The sequence below is a fragment of the Periophthalmus magnuspinnatus genome, chromosome 17 (assembly GCF_009829125.3).
Source record: "Periophthalmus magnuspinnatus isolate fPerMag1 chromosome 17, fPerMag1.2.pri, whole genome shotgun sequence".
NCBI classification, from domain to species: Eukaryota; Metazoa; Chordata; class Actinopteri; order Gobiiformes; family Gobiidae; genus Periophthalmus; species Periophthalmus magnuspinnatus.
The window spans coordinates 6,455,075-6,475,112 of NC_047142.1; the positions used below are offsets into that span (position 1 = coordinate 6,455,075).

General features: G+C 38.4%; 2 protein-coding genes and 1 long non-coding RNA gene across 3 annotated transcripts; all 3 read left to right on the forward strand.

Moving 5' to 3' along the window:
• Positions 1-1,245: 1,245 nt before the first annotated feature.
• Positions 1,246-6,826, forward strand: fndc7a (fibronectin type III domain containing 7a). Its single transcript, XM_055228382.1, has 13 exons — positions 1,246-1,424; positions 1,818-1,836; positions 2,110-2,367; positions 2,457-2,717; positions 3,188-3,445; positions 3,515-3,766; positions 4,501-4,755; positions 5,280-5,537; positions 5,622-5,888; positions 5,959-6,213; positions 6,340-6,606; positions 6,688-6,714; positions 6,795-6,826. The coding sequence occupies exons 1-13, from the start codon at positions 1,368-1,370 to the stop codon at positions 6,815-6,817; spliced, it is 2,457 nt and encodes an 818-aa protein (XP_055084357.1). The 5' UTR covers positions 1,246-1,367; the 3' UTR covers positions 6,818-6,826.
• A 9,138-nt stretch (positions 6,827-15,964) lies between these two features.
• On the forward strand, positions 15,965-17,352 carry LOC129457041 (uncharacterized). The gene is made up of 3 exons (XR_008649052.1): positions 15,965-16,043; positions 16,112-16,369; positions 17,171-17,352. It is a non-coding gene; the product is annotated as an uncharacterized LOC129457041 (long non-coding RNA).
• A 663-nt stretch (positions 17,353-18,015) lies between these two features.
• LOC129457014 (fibronectin type III domain-containing protein 7-like) lies at positions 18,016-20,022 on the forward strand. The gene is made up of 5 exons (XM_055228607.1): positions 18,016-18,139; positions 18,218-18,484; positions 18,567-18,827; positions 18,918-19,181; positions 19,637-20,022. Exons 1-5 carry the CDS (start codon positions 18,016-18,018, stop codon positions 20,020-20,022), a joined length of 1,302 nt encoding a protein of 433 aa, XP_055084582.1.
• Positions 20,023-20,038: the final 16 nt, after the last annotated feature.

The following is a 20,038-nucleotide window of genomic DNA, read 5'->3' on the forward strand; positions in this document are numbered from 1 at the left end:
CCTAAATTCTGAAACATGACATTCAGGGAGTAACTGAGTCACCAGGTGCTGTCAGTCAAAGGCACAGCATCCCAGCTGTTATCAGAGCCATCTATCCATCCATTTTCTTCTGCTTATCCAGGGCCAGGTCACGGGGGCAGCAGTCTAAAAAGGGACTGCCCGACTTCCCTCACCCCAGATCCTCCAGTGGGACCTGTGATCAATGAACCTGAAGTTGTGTTGTTGTTTTTTTTTTTACTCTAATGTTGTAATGTGTGTACCTGTTGTCATTGAATGTACAGTGCTAAAATGTGTCTCTTGTCTTTAATGGACATATTTAATTTTTGGGAACAAAAATTAAATATGTCCATTAAAGATTTGAAACTGAAGAAAATTTTAGCAACAAGGCAAAAGCAACTAGCAGTCACTCAGTAGGTGCCCCCTTCCACCAACGAGATCTCATTAACCAAAATGACATGAAACATTATTCCTCAAGTGTTTTGAAGCTGGATTATTCTGAAGGTTTAGCTGTGTTTGAAGCTTGTCTGGTCTCAGACATCAGTCCTTACCAACCTATTTGCACCATTCCAACTTGGTTCTATTGTGGTTCATGTTTGTCATGTTTGTTTCTTTTGATTCTGAAAAGCAAAAATTATGTATTTTCATAGATTCAAAATGTCACTATTTCTGAGGACTTCAGTGTGTGTTGTGTGTGTGTGTGTGTGTGTGTATAATGTTCTACATATGTTTTAAACTTTTTACAGAACTGAAAAAGATCCATAATTCAAAAACAAAAAGTTATTATATGATTATATCAGCAATTTCCAGGAAGGTCTTAGGACAACTATAAATCTCATCAAACAGTTTCATATTCCTGATCACAATAGTGCTGCACTCAGGTAATATCAAATAGACAAAAACCTAAATGGGCCGTAAAACATGTTGCCAGTAACTCCCATCTCAAAATGGGTCACTCTTTGTATTCAGTGTAAAGTGAGTCTGCACTATTGTGTCGCTAATGCTCTTTTTGAGGAATATTTACTGAATATATATAAATAAAAGATCTTAAACAATTTTACAGAATTGGTATATGAAAATGTAAAGATGAAACACAACAAGAATAAAATATTTAATTTTAATGAGATGATCTACACAGTAATCTCTCTCTGATGGGCTACCTATAACGCCCTAAGGGGAGGAGTTACAGCATTTGGGCTCTTAGGTATTTTCTCAAACAATAACGCACCTGTGGGTTTATCTGGAGGACAGGAGGGAAAGAGAGAGAGAAGGAACAAGTTCAATTTAAGCCACAGTTGCTCCCCTCGAGTCATTTTTACTCAACACACTGACGAATAACAACTAGCCTTAAGGCAGTGGAGTGGAGAGACATGGGGACAACACAAGTACCAATGCTACGGTTTTTACTTTTAGTGATGATTGTGGAGGTAAGAAATACTAATTTACTTTTTCCAAAATATGCTTGGTTGTAATACAATATTGTTTTAATTAAAGTGAAACAAACTAAAAAAAAAAGACAAGCTAATATTGTATATAGTTATAACTTTACCAAGCACATGTGGAATGCTGAATCCTTCATCAATGGACAGATACTTCCCAACCTGAAAGAAATACCAGCACAGAAATCAAATCTGTGATGAGTGAAAGTAATGTGCAGCCGACTGCCAGTCATTTTCTGTGAACCTGATCCTGTGGGCAATTAGCCTCAGGAAACAATGTATATGCCTACTGGACTCCCCCCTTTTCCAAAAGTCTTTACTTCCTGTAATTCAAAGTATTTTCTATTATTTTACTGACCAGGGTATGTTTTCTTGTTTCAGATTTGTGCTGCGCAAAATGGTGAGAAAAACGCACATATTTCCTTTAATATTGTGCAAAACATTTTAGTTTTATTGTAAACCATCGTTAATGACCAAAGTGGTATCATAATTGCTTTATTCTCTAAAATTGTGTGCTTTTAAATAAAATGAGTGAGAAATGATTTATATTTGGTTTGTCATTGAGCAGGATTGTGTTCTGGGCACTCTGTCTTTTGAACATGTGAAATAGTTTGCACTATACTGCAGTTTCTGTACATACAACACTTTGTATATCTGTTTTCTTTTTTTCCAGATATCACCCTGTCAGTTTATACGGCTACTTCTAAATCCCTGACGATGGAGTGGACTCAGTTCCCTGGCACCAGCTTCTATAAACTCAAGGCAACACCAAAGAACTCCCCTAAAGGGCAAGTCTTTGTTCAGTTTGGCCAGATCACCATCCTGGGCTCCATCACTTCTCTCGCCCCAAACACAGAGTACACAGTGCAGATAGAGGCCATGGATGACCAGATGACCGTCCTCGCCAGTGCAGACATTGACGCTCTCACAGGTCATTTCCATCTTTCTGATCAAAAGCACTTTTGACAACTTCCCACATTCTAGGATTGTAGGATTGGTAATTTTTATGTTTTTTTGTAGCTCCTGAAGTTCCTGCTATTAGTAAGACCTATTCTAAATCAAGTGAAAGCATCACAGTGGAGTTCCCAAATGTCACTGGGGCGACATTTTACGTCGTGAGAGCAGAGTCCAAAATTGGTACTTTCTTCTCTGAGACTCGGGTGATGGGCTCCCCAGGCACCATACAGGGTCTCCAGCCTTACACAGAGTACGAGATTAGCATCATGTCCGGGAATGCAGGGGGGCGGAGCCAGCCTTCTTATCCAAATGACCAAAAAACAGGTATAAACACTTCAGTTCACTGGCATATTTTATACTAATTATTACCTTTTTTTTTTTACATGGAATGTGGCAGGACTTAAACTTGTCTGAACTGTGGACACAAAACATTAGCTGGAGTTTACTTAAAATAAAATCTGCGTAAAAACTGTGAAAAGCAGTGTATGAGATGGCCCATATGACAATAGTTATCTCATTCTGGCGGCCATAACAGCTTTTTGTTTCACTACCTATTGTCACTTCGTCTCTCCTCTGTGCCGCAAACATGCAAGGGTGGAAACTTGATCTGTGTACTGTACTGTACTATTCTGATATTGTGAAAAGAAATACCATGAGAACTAGGTTGACAAAAATCCCGAAGGACATCTCAGTGTAACATAATCAGATAGATACTATACAAAAAAACATGAGTTCAAACTAAGTTACACAAATTGAATTTTGAATTTTTTTTTTTTTTCTTTTTCTTTGTGCAGTAATTGTCGCACCCAACTTGAAAACCAAATCTCCAACCAACAGCTCGATTGTGGTCACATGGGATCCAGTGGACCATGCTGAGCTCTATACATTTGTAATCATCCAAGAAGGCTCCACTGTACCCCTCAACCGCAACACCACTGAAACACTACTGGAACTGAATAATCTCCAACCAGGAACAAACTACACCATTAAGGCACAAGCGCTGGATGATATGAGACGTCCTGGAGATGACCAAACATTCAGCCAGATCACACGTAACACACATCACTGTTAATACACAACCTCAAAACATCATTGATCTTTTACTGTTATTCTGTGCTCAGGTCCAGCCACCCCTGATGTACTTGATGTTCAGATCAACCAGGGCAAGTCAACTACACTGATCTACTGGGGATTGGTAACAGGCGCTTCGAACTACACTGTCTTGACCAGTAACAACCAAACATGCAAAGCATCAAGTGACAGCTACTGCTTTATTGGGCCGGTGGAGTGTGGTCAGAACCAAACCCTTTCAGTGACAGCCTACAACGAAGCCGGACCTAGTGAACCATCAAACCCAGCGCTATATCTCACCTGTGGGTATTTGACAACGTATTATGTATAAAAATGCATTCATGTTGGAGGATAATTTCCAGCTCAGAGCAAATTCTGGGTTGGATGTTGTGCCCTTAGACAAGTAGAGATGGAAGAATCCAGCTTTTTTAGGTCTGATACTGAGTTAGTACTTCAAGCATTTGCCGATACCAAATATAAACAGAGACAGGTGCAGAGACTGAAAAAAATGTGTTCCCTGAAATGAAAATACATTACGACAAAACAGATCCAAATGCATTATGTAGCTGTTATCTTTCAAGTAATTAGAGACAACTTTGTATAAATACAAATTCAAACATTATGAGACTTTCTGGGCCGATTTATATGTCCAATCAGAACATTGGCTGAACCAATATTTGGAAACTGATATGAGATCCAGCAAATTTCTTAGTATCAGCGCCATTATTCAATACCAGTATTGGATCAGTGCTCCCTATAGGAAAGAGACTTCAAGCACCTTGTTTAGTATGAATGTGGTGTTTGAGTAAGTGATTGGTGGTGGTCGGAGTGGCCGATGGTGCAGATTGGAAGCTTCACTTCCATCACTCTACCGCAGGCCACCTGTGGCTTAGTAGCTTACCACCGAATGTAGAGTGAATGACTCTACATTAAATCTGTCAACTGACTATGAGTGAATCCAGCGCCTTGTGTCTTGTATAGAACTCTTTACTGGTAAAACTATTATAAATATTCCAAATATTGTTTGTTTTTGTAGACCCCTGTCCTCCTAATAACACCAGGGTAGAGGAGTACGAGCCTGGGAACTGCTCTGTTATGTGGGACGAAGTGAAAATGGTGGACTATTACATGGTTTTTGTGAAAGGAAATGATGGCAACGAGAAGATGTGTAACACCACCGAGACCAGGTGCTCATTCGAGTGCACGTGTGGCCACTCCTTCATCAGCCTCGTGGTCCCCTACAACTCAGCTGGTGGCAGCCCTGTGTTTGAGCTGGTCAACTACACCACAAGTATGAGCCTTAGTCAGCAGACAAAGACTTGTCTTCAATATGACAAATTAATAATATCATGGTGCGTTTTGTAACAGTCACATGGAATCACCAAAGTGCTGTCAGTGATATGACTAGGCAAGTCGATATTGTATCGGGCTATTTAAGTTACAGCTATAATAAAAAGGCAAAGTTAAATCTGTCAACTGGACAACTGACAGATATAACTTTGGCTTTTTACTATGGATCAGACCTGGACACCTGAGGGATTACACAGACATCGTTACAGGTATAAGTTCTTCTACTCCTCATGTCTTAGCCTGAACAGTCAGTGTTTAAGTTGCTCCAGGCTTTAGCGGTAGCAATTAGACACAATATGGGTCTGCCTCTACAACTGGGAGCTGCAGTGCATGTGCAATTACATAATGATATTCCAAATTTCATATCATATCGTGACCATATAATACCACATTCCTATTTCAAATACAAAAAACACGACAAAACAAGTAAAAAAAAACTAAATGACTGTTTATCTTTGTCTCCAGTCCCTTGTTGTCCAGACAGAATAAACATCACACTAGTTTCCTCTGAGACTGTGGAGATTGAGTGGTCAGAAGTAAGTGGAGCTGAACTGTATGAGGTCACTGCAGAAGAGACTAATGACATCATCCACTGTAACGACACCGAGACCATTTGTGCCCTGTCCGACTTGCACTGCGATACCACATACTCTATCAAGGTAACACCATGCAGTGAAATAAGAGGATGCAACAAAACCTGCAAAGCACACACACAAGTAACAGGTACAAAGAAAACAAACCTGATTTAACAATACTTAATAAAGCTTGAATGCACGATGATGTTTATGAATATGCATCTCGTTGCAGCTCCCTGTGCTCCTGAGATCATTAATATTACACAAGTGAACGCAGACACATATAGAGTGCACTACAGCACCCCCAACAAAGCAGGCACAGCATACACCATCACTGCCTCTGCCCCGGGAACGACTCAGCCCTATGTTTGTACAAGCACAGAGAGCTCCTGTGAGCTGACAGGCCTGCCCTGTGGGACTGTTTTTGAGGTTATGGGAGCAGCCTGGTCCAATGATGGAGGAAGAAGTCTTCCCGGTTATGAAGAAATATTGGAAACAGGTATGTCATAGAATACTACCAACACCTATCTCAAAGAAGACTACCACCACTGCCCATAAATTGTGTGCAGGTCCGTGCTGTCCTCAGAATGTTGTGGTGAAACAAGTGACTCAGGCTATGACCAATGTGAGCTGGAGTCATGCGACCGGCGCCAGCTCGTTCATCACCAGTTTGACATCACGGCGAGGAGAGGCCAAGTGCCACACTGTGGACAACAGCTGCCTAATGGGCTGCATTACCTGTGGCACCAACTATACCATCAGCATGGAGGCCATCAGCAGTACAGGACACAAGTCCGAGTGCCACTACAATGGATTCTCATCAAGTGAGTCATTTTCCATCAAAAAACAAACCTCTTTGATTTAACTGTTTGTGTAATGAAAGATGTATTAAAGTATTATAATTCAGTGTGTGTGTTTTTGAGCTATTGACCATGTATCACATTTTACAGGTCCCTGCTGTCCAACAAATATTAAGCTTTATCGTAAACCAGACAAGCTTCAGTTAAGAGTATACTGGAGGTCTCTGGGCCCACACATTTACAACCACACTGTTGCATTAACGGGGCAAATGGCTAACCTAAAGTGTGAGGCTGCTCCTGGTGTCAGGTACTGTGATGTACTGGAGAGCGCCTGTGGAAATGTCTACACAGTACTGGTAGCTCCTGTCCTCCCTGATGGCACCAAAACTGACTTCTGCCAAGAGAGGACATACTCAGGTAAGGATGAATGTTTGAGCATAATAATGACAGGGCACTAATCAGACTTAAATAATTGTATTTTAAATGTGTATTTTCCAGTTCCCTGCCCTGGAAATCAAAATATGTGTAAGTTTTCTCCCTCCCAGTGCTACAATATTCAGTAATGCATTCCCTGTTAACTTATTAAAATCTCTCTCTTTCTTTAGTGATGCCTGATGTAAAACGGTAGAAACAATTGGTAAGTGTTTAATATGTCAAAAATAGAAACATGCCTTGTTATCTATTACAGATTTTACAGATTGTAGTTAAAGCAAAGACAATATATAAGAAAAAAATAATTAAAGGCTTGAGAAAAGACAGTTGTCCTTAGGTCTTCTTTGTTTTACAGTGAATTCATCATTTGCATGGAGTGAAGGCAAACGCCTCATTCAACCAATGATAAACATTCCGTCAAGCACCGGTATATGATTATTCTGTTCAAAATTAAACTCGAAACTGGTGTTAATAATCAATGTTTTAAGTGCTTCACAGCAAAAATGTGTTTTCATATAAATGTGGCAAATTCATGGTTACTTTTCTAAACTTGTTCACATGTATATGAGTCCTCCGGCCATATTATAACAGTGGTACAATAAGAAAGTAACTCTTAAAACATACATATTTTATGACACCCTTAAGTAGAGCACCTCCATGGGTTTTTAGGTGGACCAGCACATATCTTCATATTAACCTGGGTTTGTTCACTGTCCTGTGGATGATACTATGTCTGTCTGTGATTACTTAAATTGACATAATACAATAAAATACATAATATATAAAGACAAAGTTTAGATGAATTTGAGTTTTCATTACTGTAAGCCATTATCTGTATGCCACATTAATCAGGACGTATATCATCTTGTTTGCCTGGCATGTATGTATGAAATTCAAATGTGTTGTGATTCAAGAGGTCCTGTTTTTAATTAAGATCTTCTCACTTTAGTCCTGTTAGCCAAGTTCTGTTGGTTCTGGATTAGTTTCCAGTAAGTTTTGATTTGGACACAGATTGACTAGTAACCATTTGAGTGATAACTTCAGAAAATGTAACTACACAGCTCTCTTAAAGGTTTATTGTAAGAAAAAGGGCTGTGGGTGAGTTTGTTACATTACATAAGTTGGGGAAAATAATCAAAATCGGACCCAAAATTATCGGCAGAGCTTTTTGGCCATCAGTCGATCTCTAATCACAATGTCAGGAGGGTTTATGTCTCCTGGTAATGATCCTGTACCATACTGATGGTCAATAAACTCCAGACTCATGCCTCATCTATTCAAATCTTGGCTACTTTAGGCTAGGTGATTCCTTTGTGATAATAATCACAAGCATCCCAGCGGAGAGGTTTACTGAACAAGAAGAACATATATGAGGGTTTTGCTTCCTGAATGTGGCAGGCACAAACTTGAAGATACTGAGACTGTGTGTTCATTGTAAAGATATATCAGACAATAGTACACATGCACACAGCTCAGGGTATTAGAGCAACATTACATGACTCTTTACTCGCAGCAAGTCATCACAAAATATACATAACACTGTCCACACCATGGAGAGCTCCAAACCAAATGTTTTAGGATAGAAAATATCAGGACTGCCAAATGCAAGTTCACAGGAGGTCAACCAGCATAAAAGTGCTTTGTCTAAAAATAATAAAATGACTGTCAAAAATATCTGTCAGAAGAAGAAGAATACTTAAGAATAAAAAATATTGATCAAAATAAATCTCTTAATCCACTGAATATTTGCAATACACATTTGACACAGGAGTCGTATGTTTGTAAAGGGGTAGGATATAAGGTTACCAAGTACAATAATAACCCATAATGAAGGAATATTTTATTGTGTGCTAAAGGCTAGATCACATTGAATGCTGTGTGCTTGTGGTCCTTGGGAACTCAGGAGAATGTGTTTCTGAGTTGAAAAATGCTCATGAACGCTCGAGCACTCCACATCTGACATCCCCTGCTGTGTGAAGACAGATAAAATTCAGCAGATTTTTCAATTTATCTCAAACATTTGACAAACTCAATGATTTTATTATCAAAATTCCAACTTTCCGACCACATGAATGCAGCATTAATAATAGCAGCATTAGTTATTTCTTAGTCCCATTTATTCAAAGTTTTTGTATTACAGTATTTGTTTTTTTGTATTTAATAATCATGCAGACCTTTCTGTCATGCAGTTAACTAAAAGTAAGGTATCTAGACACTAATCAAAATGTAGAATGGTTGTTTAGCATTATAAACAAGCACCATATTGTGATTAATTAACTTTAACATTAATCTCTTGAATCCCCAGAAAAACTTATCACTAAACCACCAAGAATAGCAACTAGCACATCCACATTAATCAATAATATTTTTACTAATCAAATGATATAAGCAACCATGCATCTACCAGACCTCAGCACTTTTTATCATCTCATCCAAAAGGAGAAGTTCCCGAAAACAGCCCACTATAAATTGTTCATCCAACACCTGAGGCCATGGCGACATTCAAAGCTGATCTGTGCACGCGAACCAGGGATGAGGTCGATGCCTCTAGATGCAGATTAAGCCTTCCTGAAAAAACTATTGAACTTTTATGTCAAGCACTGTTCAGTTAGGAAACATTACATCAAATACACATCTACACAGGCAAAACCATGGATTATAAATGTTACAGTCTGTAAAAAGAAAAATCACCTATATAGAATATACATGAAACTTAGAACTAATAGAAACTGAACACATATAAAACACATACACACACACACACACACACACACATATATAAATATATGTAATATGTAAGTATTGAGAAATGACATCAGTCCGGGAATAATGTACAAAGGGACTTGACTTTGGTCATGAGTAAAGCAGATCACATTACCTTAACACTACAGCACATTTCATAAATGGCCATTAGACTCAATATTCATCTGAACAATTGGTTTATTACTGATACATATAAATGTTATTGTTTGAATTGTAACATTGTGAAGTCTATGGTGTAAGTCTTCGGGAATTCGGGAAAACATTTTGCTACCCAAAAGGAAGTGCACAGTATCAAGATGAGAAGGGGGTGGGAGTGCCCCCACCTCCAGCTAACTAGCCACATTTTTGTTTTCTTGTCTTGATGACAGGGGCCCACAGGCATCCACCTGTCCTCATTTAGACCATTCTGATTGGTTCCCATGAAGTAGATGTATAGCTCTTAACCTGTGGAGATCTCAGAAGAACATTTTTGGACACAACTAATGGATGGATATTATACTATACTGAAGAAGTTATAATGATTGATACAAAAATGTGGACGCTTTACTTTACAGCCATCATATTGTCTCTCATACAGGTAAAATAAAGAGTGTGTTCAATTTTGCATCATTTTGTATTTGACAAATTAATTAACCTTTTTATTTTATCTTTATTTTTAAAATCTTTTTTCATAGATATGCAGTGCTGCCGGTGAGTATATATTTTGTTACCCTGGTGTATTGGCTTTCACAATAATTTGGAATCTTTCATTTTTGTATCATGATTTTTATTGTCATTGTGTTGTAGAAAGCCAATCAGGTCTTCAAAATTACAATCCGCTTTACATTTGAATTGATTGTGTTTTTCAGGATGTAACATAAAATCAGTGACCTCTACATCAGCATCATCACTAATCATAAGCTGGGATGCCGTTTCTCAAGCCACCTCTTATCAGTTGGTCGTGAAAGCAATTAACTTTTCCAACATTGCACCAGTGAGTGCATTGGTGAACAATTCCACCACATCAAAACAGATGTATGGTTTGAGACCAGGACTTAATTATGCAGTTACACTCGATGTAATGGTGCACTTGACTAAGAACAGCACTTGCAATTCCTCCGGCATGACAGGTACAGACACCATCTACAGAAGGACTTCATGATATATGTGCATGGTTGAATTATTTGTATGGTTGAATATTGTGGTGAAAAGATCTTTCAATTAAGATGTGAGAAAAGCCACACAAAACTCCTACCGGTCCTAAATGGAGTTTGATCAAAATGATTGATTTGGTTGTAAACAAATTGTATCTATGGCTTCAGGAATTAATTAACTGGCCATGTGCATTTCTGACAGCTGGAATCTAAAACATTACTTACTTGGGAAATTGCAAATTTACTGTTTGCCTATATCATTCTCACTATACATGTCATATTTTGAAGTCTTGATCTATCCAGTGTTTTCTTGAGGGAACCCTGTGAATATAACTACTGACATATGATCTTCCGCAGTACCTGACGTTGTTAAGATCACGTCTGCTACAGCTACCTCCAGTTCGTCCATCAACTTTCAATGGGCTAGTGTCGTCGGAGCGGAAAATTACACTGTGCACTTGTCTTCTTCAAATAGTACATTTTTCAAAGTTTTCTCTGGTTTATCTGGAGAAGTGACGCAGCTTGCCCCCTCTACTACATACAACTGCTACATCATAGCCTCCAACAGTGCTGGGAATGGTGAAAAAGGAATAACAAAGTCCATTTTAACATGTAAGTCTAAAATGAGAAATGTCTGTTTACTGTACTGTATATATGAGGAGTGTTCCTTTTAGATAAACAATGTGATAAAGAAATGTTTTTGTATACAGCTGCCTAAAATGAAAACTATATTTAATTAGAATAGCATAGGTGCTAAAGAAGCTCAGATACTTTGAGTTGGATTACCAGGCAAAGCTACATTTATGTGTATTGTTGCTTAAGTAATTATGTGTGAAATTACCCCAAAAAATATAATAAAAAACATTTGAATAGAATATATTATTATTATTATTATTATTATTATTATTATTATTATTATTATTATTATTATTATTATTATTATTATTATTATTATTATTATTATTATGCTCTCCTAGCTCATGTAGCTTCTTTTGTTCTCAGAACTATACAATGTGGAAACCCTAACCCTAACTGTGTATCATCCAGCCCTATGAAGAATTTCAGTCCACACAATTTTGTGTATCTAATTTAGTCTAATCTAGAATAAAGATCACCTAAAACATTCACATTCTGTTAGAACAGTTAACAATCATGTCTTCTTCCCACAGTGGTCCCACCTCCAATGAATGTGACTGTTACACCCACGCAAGAGAAAACAGTCAATCTCTCATGGACACCTCAGTCTGGAGTTATAATATACAAAGTGACTGCGATTAAAAGTGATGGCAGCCACAGCAAAGAGTTCCAAGTGTTATCCACCTCATTGTTAATTGGGGAATTAGAACCATGTTCAAACTACACTCTGGGTGTTGCAAGTTTCAATTCATTTTTAGAGCCCGGAGAAGCCAAAGAGGTGTCATATATGACTTCAAGTGAGTACTTTTCACCAGACCTTCATATTATTATCTTCAAAAGGTAGTTAGAGTTTCTGAATATTTCAACTAAAGCATATTATTGGTAGTAGTAGTATTTTTTTCTTTTTTCCAATCAATTAGAAATAAAATGTTTGCTATAACAAAACGCAATTTAGTAAAATGTATTAAAAATGCACAACAATGATGACAATGTAATTAATGAACACATTTCAGACCATAATCATAAACATACATCTGATTGTCTCCCACTCCCATGCAGCCATAGATGCCGTCACAACAGTCACACATCATTACAACTGCACCACAGCCACAGTTAAGGTGACATGGGATCAAGTGTTTGGGGCCACCTCCTATAAAGCCAAAGTCGTCGATGGCACTGGAGCAAGCCTGAACTGTACATCAGGGGCCACCAGCTGTGACATTACCGCACTCAAATGTGGAGAGAAGTACACTGTCAGCGTCACAGCCATATCGAATGACTGCCACGAGACTTACACCGACACCAAAACGTTTGATACAGGTAAAGTTTTACCCAAACATCACTTCACAATGACAGCACTGTCAGGCATGGGACAATCTATTGCAGTAGTGTTTTTAGAGTCTTTTTTGGCTTCTTAGTATGCCAGGATTGAGAGATGTCTCTGTCTGCATACATTGGTGAGTGAATGTGTGTGAATGGATGAGTGTTTTTTTGATATAAAGCGCTTTGAGTGTCTTGAAAGTGGGAAAGCGCTATATAAAAATGTGACCATATACGTACTGTGTTCATTCATTGATGTTTTGGAAGTGTCAATATTACAATACAATACTGTTAGAGAACAAACAAACAAATTAATTAATTAATTAAATGTGTGAATCCTAACTCACGTTTTAAAAATTAATTCTGAAAGTCACTATTTGGACAACTTGCATTCTTTTGATGATGTGGCATATGTGTGTGTATATTTATTTATATATTTATATTATACATTATATTTATAAACATTTTCTTATTTATTCATTGTTTACAAAAGCACTAAACCATTGTTTATTTGTCACCAAAGTGAAAAATAACATTGTCCCATCATATACATACATAGATTCACACTACTAAGGTTCAGTGTCAAATATTACTTCATAAGCTCAAGTAACTATGTAACTCACTCTTCTCTTTTCTCACTGGGCAAATCCGCCACACAACACCAGTCAGCCCGAAGCTCTCAAACCACTAATATCTAGATTATCTCAAAGGTCAATCCCAGTATCTGTCTGGGGGTGGTGGAAGGTAACAAAGTAAAAGTAGTAAATACTGTACTTAAGTAGTATTTTTAGGGATCTGTACTTTACTTAAGTAGATTTTACAGTGGATACTTTTAACTTTTACTTCACTACATTTGAAAGTTGGTGTCTGTACTTTCCATTTCACTACATTTTTGAACTGGACAGAAAAGTAAAAAGTACTTTTCATATGATTTGAAGGGTTATTTTTACTATGTTTGTGGTAACATCCTGACTAAAATTTTCGAGGTGAAGTTTTAGCTTTGAGCAAACAAAAGTAAATACACAAAATTCATAAGAAAATTTAAGAAACTGATTTGTATAGCTGCCATTAACCAAAATGTGTATAATTTTCTAATTAATATCACTACATTTAACACTGTTTTTAAATTGCAAGTTAATGACCTTTCATCAAAATCTGTGTGAAATACTTTTACTTTTTACTCTAAAAGTACATTTTAAACGGGTACTTTAATATTTTTATTTAAGTAGATTTTTTGATACTTTTACTTTTAGTTGAGTAACTTTTTGCCTCTGTTGCTATACTTTTACTTAAGTGTCTGTCTGAAGAGTGGAAGGACACACCAAGTACAACATGACAAATAATGACCACTAATATGTCTCTTAAACTCACTGTCTCTTAAACTCATCCTTTTCTTGAACTTTTTGTTTGTTTACAGTCCCCTGCGCTCCGGCGAATCCAGTGATTGAATACACCTGTGCCAGCAGTGGAATCACATTCAAGTGGTCACCAACCAACCATACTTTATACTATAAGGCTAAAGCTATTGACATGAATGGCCATGTTCAAGAGTGCGTAAATCTAGGTACCACATGTTCCTACAACAATGTACAATGTGGTGAGACATACAACTTCACAGTGCAGGCCATCACCAGTGGATGCAACAGCGAGATTTCAGAACCTAAAGTGATCCAAACGGGTGAGTAAGATACTTAAACATTTTAGACTAATGTGACTACAACCACAAGTTAATATACTTGATTTAAGCTTCAAATACATAAACCCAAAACCTATAATAAATTCTGGTAAAAAATATATGGAGCATATGCAGTAAAATAAAAAAAACTATTATCAATACTCATTATATGGACGAAATATACAGTAGTTGATGAATAACTTAATACATTTGCCCCCTTTTCCTAGCTCCATGTTTGCCACAGAACATTAAAATCTCGGCGGACTGCATGTCGGATAAGATGACAACCACCTGGGATGCTGCTGCTGGAGCTCTGTCCTACAACGTTACAATCCTGGGAAACAATGGCGATTATAACTGCAGTACTCCAAACACCAACTGTACAACGGAGGGAGTCGCTTGTGGGGAGCATTTCACTGTGAAGGTCACTGCATCTAATGAGAACTGCACCACCCAGGAAATATTGGGAGTGACTCAGACAGGTGTGTATAAGTGATATTATTTAAAGCCATAGTATGTATCTTTTTTCACCAAAAAGAAATTGACTAAAAGTAAAAGCCTATTTTTTCATTTGTGTTTATTGCTCTGAAAAACCTTTGTGTGGGTTTGCGTCTCTTATTTGGCCCAGAGGAGAGCTTCCTCCTACTTAGGGTTCTATAGGAGTGCTGTTTCTTTGGCTATAATCCTCCATAGTTTGGCATAAAACTTTCTGAAGTATGGTTTTAACTTTCTATTTCTATTGAATCATGCAGGTGATGTGGCACCTCCAGGGAGTTACAAATTGCACCTTTAAATATGATATTATGATGAATAAATGATTCAATACTGATACCTCTGTTTATACAGCGCCTTGCACACCTACCATTTTGTCCACTTCAAATAACTGCAGTCCAGACAGTGCCACAGTGAACTGGATCCCAAGCAATGGAGTGATTTATTACATAGTCACTGCAGAGGATTCCAATGGGATACAATACAACTGCAAGTCAACGGACTCATTCTGTGATATGGAAAGTCTGGCATGTGGAGAAACATACAATGTTAGCATTATAGGAAGCAATATGAATTGCAACAGCTCAGCCAGTGCCGGTGCCAGCTTTCAAACATGTAAGTCACAAGTACCATGATCATTGAGTACTTATTGTTTTAGTTTTTGTAATAAAATGTCACTAAAACTATGATATAATATCAGTCACAAGCTGTAACCTCATACATTCTTGTAGCATCTAGTCCAGCAAATTACCTCATTGAGTGAAGTTACACGTACAGAATCCTAAAATGAACAAGTTTCTGTTGCAGCATCCTGTCCACCAACAAATGTGGTAGCAGAGACAAATTTGACCACCAACACGGCTAAAATCACGTGGGATAACCATCAAGCCACAGGATCATACACGGCAGTCATTAAGGACAGTCAGAGTGGAGCAACGTTCAATTGCACCAGCAGCACTGTAAACTCTTGCACACTCTCCTCTCCTCCTTGTGGAAAATCATACTCCGTCACAGTCATGTACAACTCCGGAAGCTGTTCTCTGGCATCTACGCCTGTTAACATGACATCAGGTAGTAAACACTTATGTCACACCATGTTGAGTGACACTCATTTTTATTTTCCTTTTTCTCAGTTCAGTGCACACCTACTGGTTTGGATGGTAATATAACTTGTGAGACTAATGCAGTGACCCTACAATGGGATGAAAGCAGTGTACCTGGGACAAACTACTCTATAAAAGCAGAATTAATTGGAAGTAATGCAGCTCCTGAAGAGACATTTTCCTCAGTAAATCATTACACAAAGAATGGTCTGCAGTGTGGTGAGACTTACAACTTCAGTGTAGCAGCAACCGATGGAACTTACACCACAAGTTATAGTTCACCTATTCAAATAAGCACAGGTAAATTGTGTTAGAGATGTGCAATTTTTTTTATTTGCTTAATGTAATTACAAATCTGAATCTTATAGGGCCTTGTGAACCAACCAATTTCACTCGACACTTTGACTGTGACAGCAACAATGCCACATTCTTGTGGACTGAGGGCAAAGGAGTCTCATCCTACACTGTGCTGGTGAAAGGGACACACAATCATGAAGACAACTGCACCTCCAACAGCACGACCTGTGTGATAAAGCTCCACTGTGGGCAGCTTTATACTGCTACACTAGTGGCTAACACAAACAGTTGTAATACTACCAAAAGTGGCAACGTGGAGATTGAGTCTGGTAAGAGATGTATTTGGTTTAATTATGTTTACTAACATAACATGAGCTTGTCACAAGGACAACTGCGATATATTCCTTAAGAAAATATAGGCAATAAATGATTATATTGGAACAAATTTATGCCACTGATGCAATGGCCCTGAAATACTTGCCTGGGATCCAGAATACACACTTCTTCAATACTTTACGAAGATGTGAGTCTGGTTACTGGTGAATAGCCCCATTTTCAAATGGGCATGATTGACAGGTGGATTAGCCAATCGGAGACAGGCATGATCCATCCTTATGGGAAATGATGAAGGGAAAAAGATTTGTTTCACATGTGTCACTGAAAAAACAGATTACGTGGATCATGAATGACCAAACTTGAGACACAACGGAGGACATGGGGGACCAGACTAATAGCAATCTGTATAAAAAGTACATTCCGGATTTGCCAGACAACTAAAATATATATTATATAACATACATATATTATAATTGTACAATTGTGTTGAATTTTTTTTTTTTTTTTTTTAAATATGGGCTTAAAATAAATAACAGATGTTACGTTATTACTACTTATTTTGTATCTATAATGAGTAATACAAGTTATTACCAAAGGTTACCTACATTAAAAGGTGACCTCCAAAAATAATTTTTCATCTTTCATTTATTGAACAATAAGTAGATATAGTAATTATAAACAATGTTGGCCTGAACTGTAGTGCTAATGCTGTCACAGTAAGTTGGACAAAAATTAACACTCAAGTCACTTTAGTAACTTAAAGTACTTCTAACTGGAACCACTCTTGCCCTTAGCACCATGCGCCCCTAGTGCTGTATCTGCCCAACTGGACTGTGGAACAAAGGAGGGTGTGGTTACGTGGAACAGTACTGGTTCAGCAGAAAACTTCACCGTCAAGGCCTGGTCCAGCGATGGCCACAACTCTTCCTGCACAAGCAACGGCACCACTTGTAACCTCCAGCAGCTGCTCTGTGGGCATGAGTACACAGTCACTGTGCAGGAAGTGTACAAAGGCTGCACTGGGCCAGCCAGCATTTCTACAACATTTGTTACAGGTAAGTTATTTTGTGGTAGCTCCACTGGAACTGGTAGCTCCAAAATCAGTCTTAAAAAAAAATTGTTATAAATTCATAAAATAAACAAAACCATTTTTACAGAACCTTGTCAGCCATCTAACATCAATGTGACTGTGGATTGCGAGGCCAAAGCTGCCACCGTATCCTGGCTACCAAGTAATGGTTCCCAGTCATATGTTACTGAACTCAAGTCATCGAACCATAGTGATATTTGTGGCAGCAGCAACAGCAGCAGCTGCCAGACCAGCCATCTGCACTGTGGAGAGGAGTACAACGTGAGTGTAACAGCAGTGGGGAAGAGCTGCAACACCACTGGCCACATGGCATCAAACTTTTACACAGGTATAAACATGTAACAAAATGGGCTAAATTAAACTTTTAAAAACACATACCTTGACCTGTAGCATACTGATGTCTCTTCAGAACCCTGTAAAGCCATAGATGTAAATGTGACCTACACTGTGGGCAACGCTCTGGTGCAATGGAATAAAGCCAAAGGGGCCAATTCTTACTCAATAGAAGCAGTGAGTGACCAGGCAGCTCCCTCTGTGTGTAACACCAGTATGAGCACTCAGTGCAATGTGAGTGGTCTGCAGTGCGGTAAACGCTACAATGTGACTGTGTCAGCTCACAACGATGCCTGCAGCAGCCAGGGTGTCCCCTCTGACACTGCGTACCTCACCACAGGTGCTCCACTCACCTTCACTTATGAATTACATACATTTTACACAGCTATTAAATTAATATGATTAACTTTTTATTCAGAGCCCTGTCCACCCTCCAACATTGAGGCCACCATGCAATGTACACAACTTACAGCAACAATTTCTTGGAATCAGAGCAATTTCGCAGTTGGTTATATCGCATACATAAATGACACACAGGGCAACATCATGAGCTGTGTTGCACCACCCACAAACACCTCTTGTGTGATCTCTGGGTTGGGTTGTGATTTGGTCTACAACGCCTGGGTTATTGCAAAAGGGGACCAGTATAACAGCTCTGAGAGTACAGCTATTCCTTTAATTTCAGGTAGGATTAATGTTAACTTTTCCACCACACTCATAATGACATGTTCAATTTTGATTATTCAAATATTGCTGTCCTTTTCCAGCACCATGTTCTCCTCAGAACATCACAGCGCAGGTGAATTGCAGCTTGGATGGAGGGGCAATAGTGTCCTGGACTGCTAATGCTGGAGCAAACTTTTCTGTCACATCTGTGGTTAATGGAAGTCAACAGACCTTATGCACTACTCAACAGAACAGTTGTAGTTTATCAGGTCTGGGCTGTGGACAGTCTTACAGCCTCAGCCTCACTGCCACCAACAACCAGTGTAGCATTACTGCGTCGACACATCCAAGCCTAAACACGCGTAAGTTATGCACATGCATAATTAGATTATTGTTTATTTATCATGCAATTATGGATAAAGTGATTAAACTATTATTTCAATATTTTTCAGGATTGTGTCCACTTACTGGTGTGTCTACATCCCGTGACTGTGCTTCTAGCAATGTCACAGTGAACTGGCAGACTAGCACTGGAGCAAACTATTACAACGCCACTTTGATCCCTGACTCTGGTGTTTCATACCATTGCAGTTCAGAGTCTTCCACCTCATGTTCTATTGATGGGCTGCCCTGTGGACAAAACTTCTCTGTATCTGTCAGTGCTTCAGATGCACAGTGCACCATAAACTCTGCAGATCAACTGAGTGAAACCACAGGTAAGAGGATGTGGAGCATATTTTCTACAGCAGTGAAGGTGTATGTAGTATAATCCAATTTGTGAATTGAATAGGTTTATTTGTTGTGTGTCTGTATGTTATTTATTGTTCATTTTATATTTAAAATATTATTTCTAATAATAATTATGACGTTTGCATATACACTTATATTTACCCATATATGCTTATATTGTGTGTGCATGCATTGCAAACCGTTGAATTTTATTTCTAAAATGTATAGTTTATTTTAGTCAATTTGAAGTGTTTGCTTACCTGGTTTAAATGTTTCAGCTATTTGCTGCAGCCTGTAAAAAATAATTAAAAAAAAACTGTTTTGTCTGATTAGATAAATCTTGTAAAAAGGAAAAGGCAATATGAGCTTTATCAGAGTAATACTATTTTAATATCTATTCGATGTATAAATAAATATCATTTTGTGTGTTTGTCACGTGTAGCACCATGTGTTCCCACAAACATTAATGCAGAGATGAACTGCAGCACAGACACAGCAGCAGTGTCCTGGACTGGTAGCAGTGGGGCAGAAAACTACACAGTGACAGGCCAAAGCACTACAGGCAATGTTTCATGTGAGGCCGTCGGCCTAACCTGTAACCTCACAAACCTTGCATGCGGCACACAATACACCATTCAGGTGGTAGCAAGGAACAGTGCATGCTCCAGTGCGCCGAGTCAGGCTATCACACTAGATACTGGTAAGGCAACAAACAAGAAGGTTCTAGCTTGGGATATCATAATATTGGTAATATCCAATATTCCTTTCCAGCTCCCTGTCCACCTGAAAATGTGGATGCTGTCATTGCCTGTGAATCAAACAATCTAACAGTTTCTTGGAATTC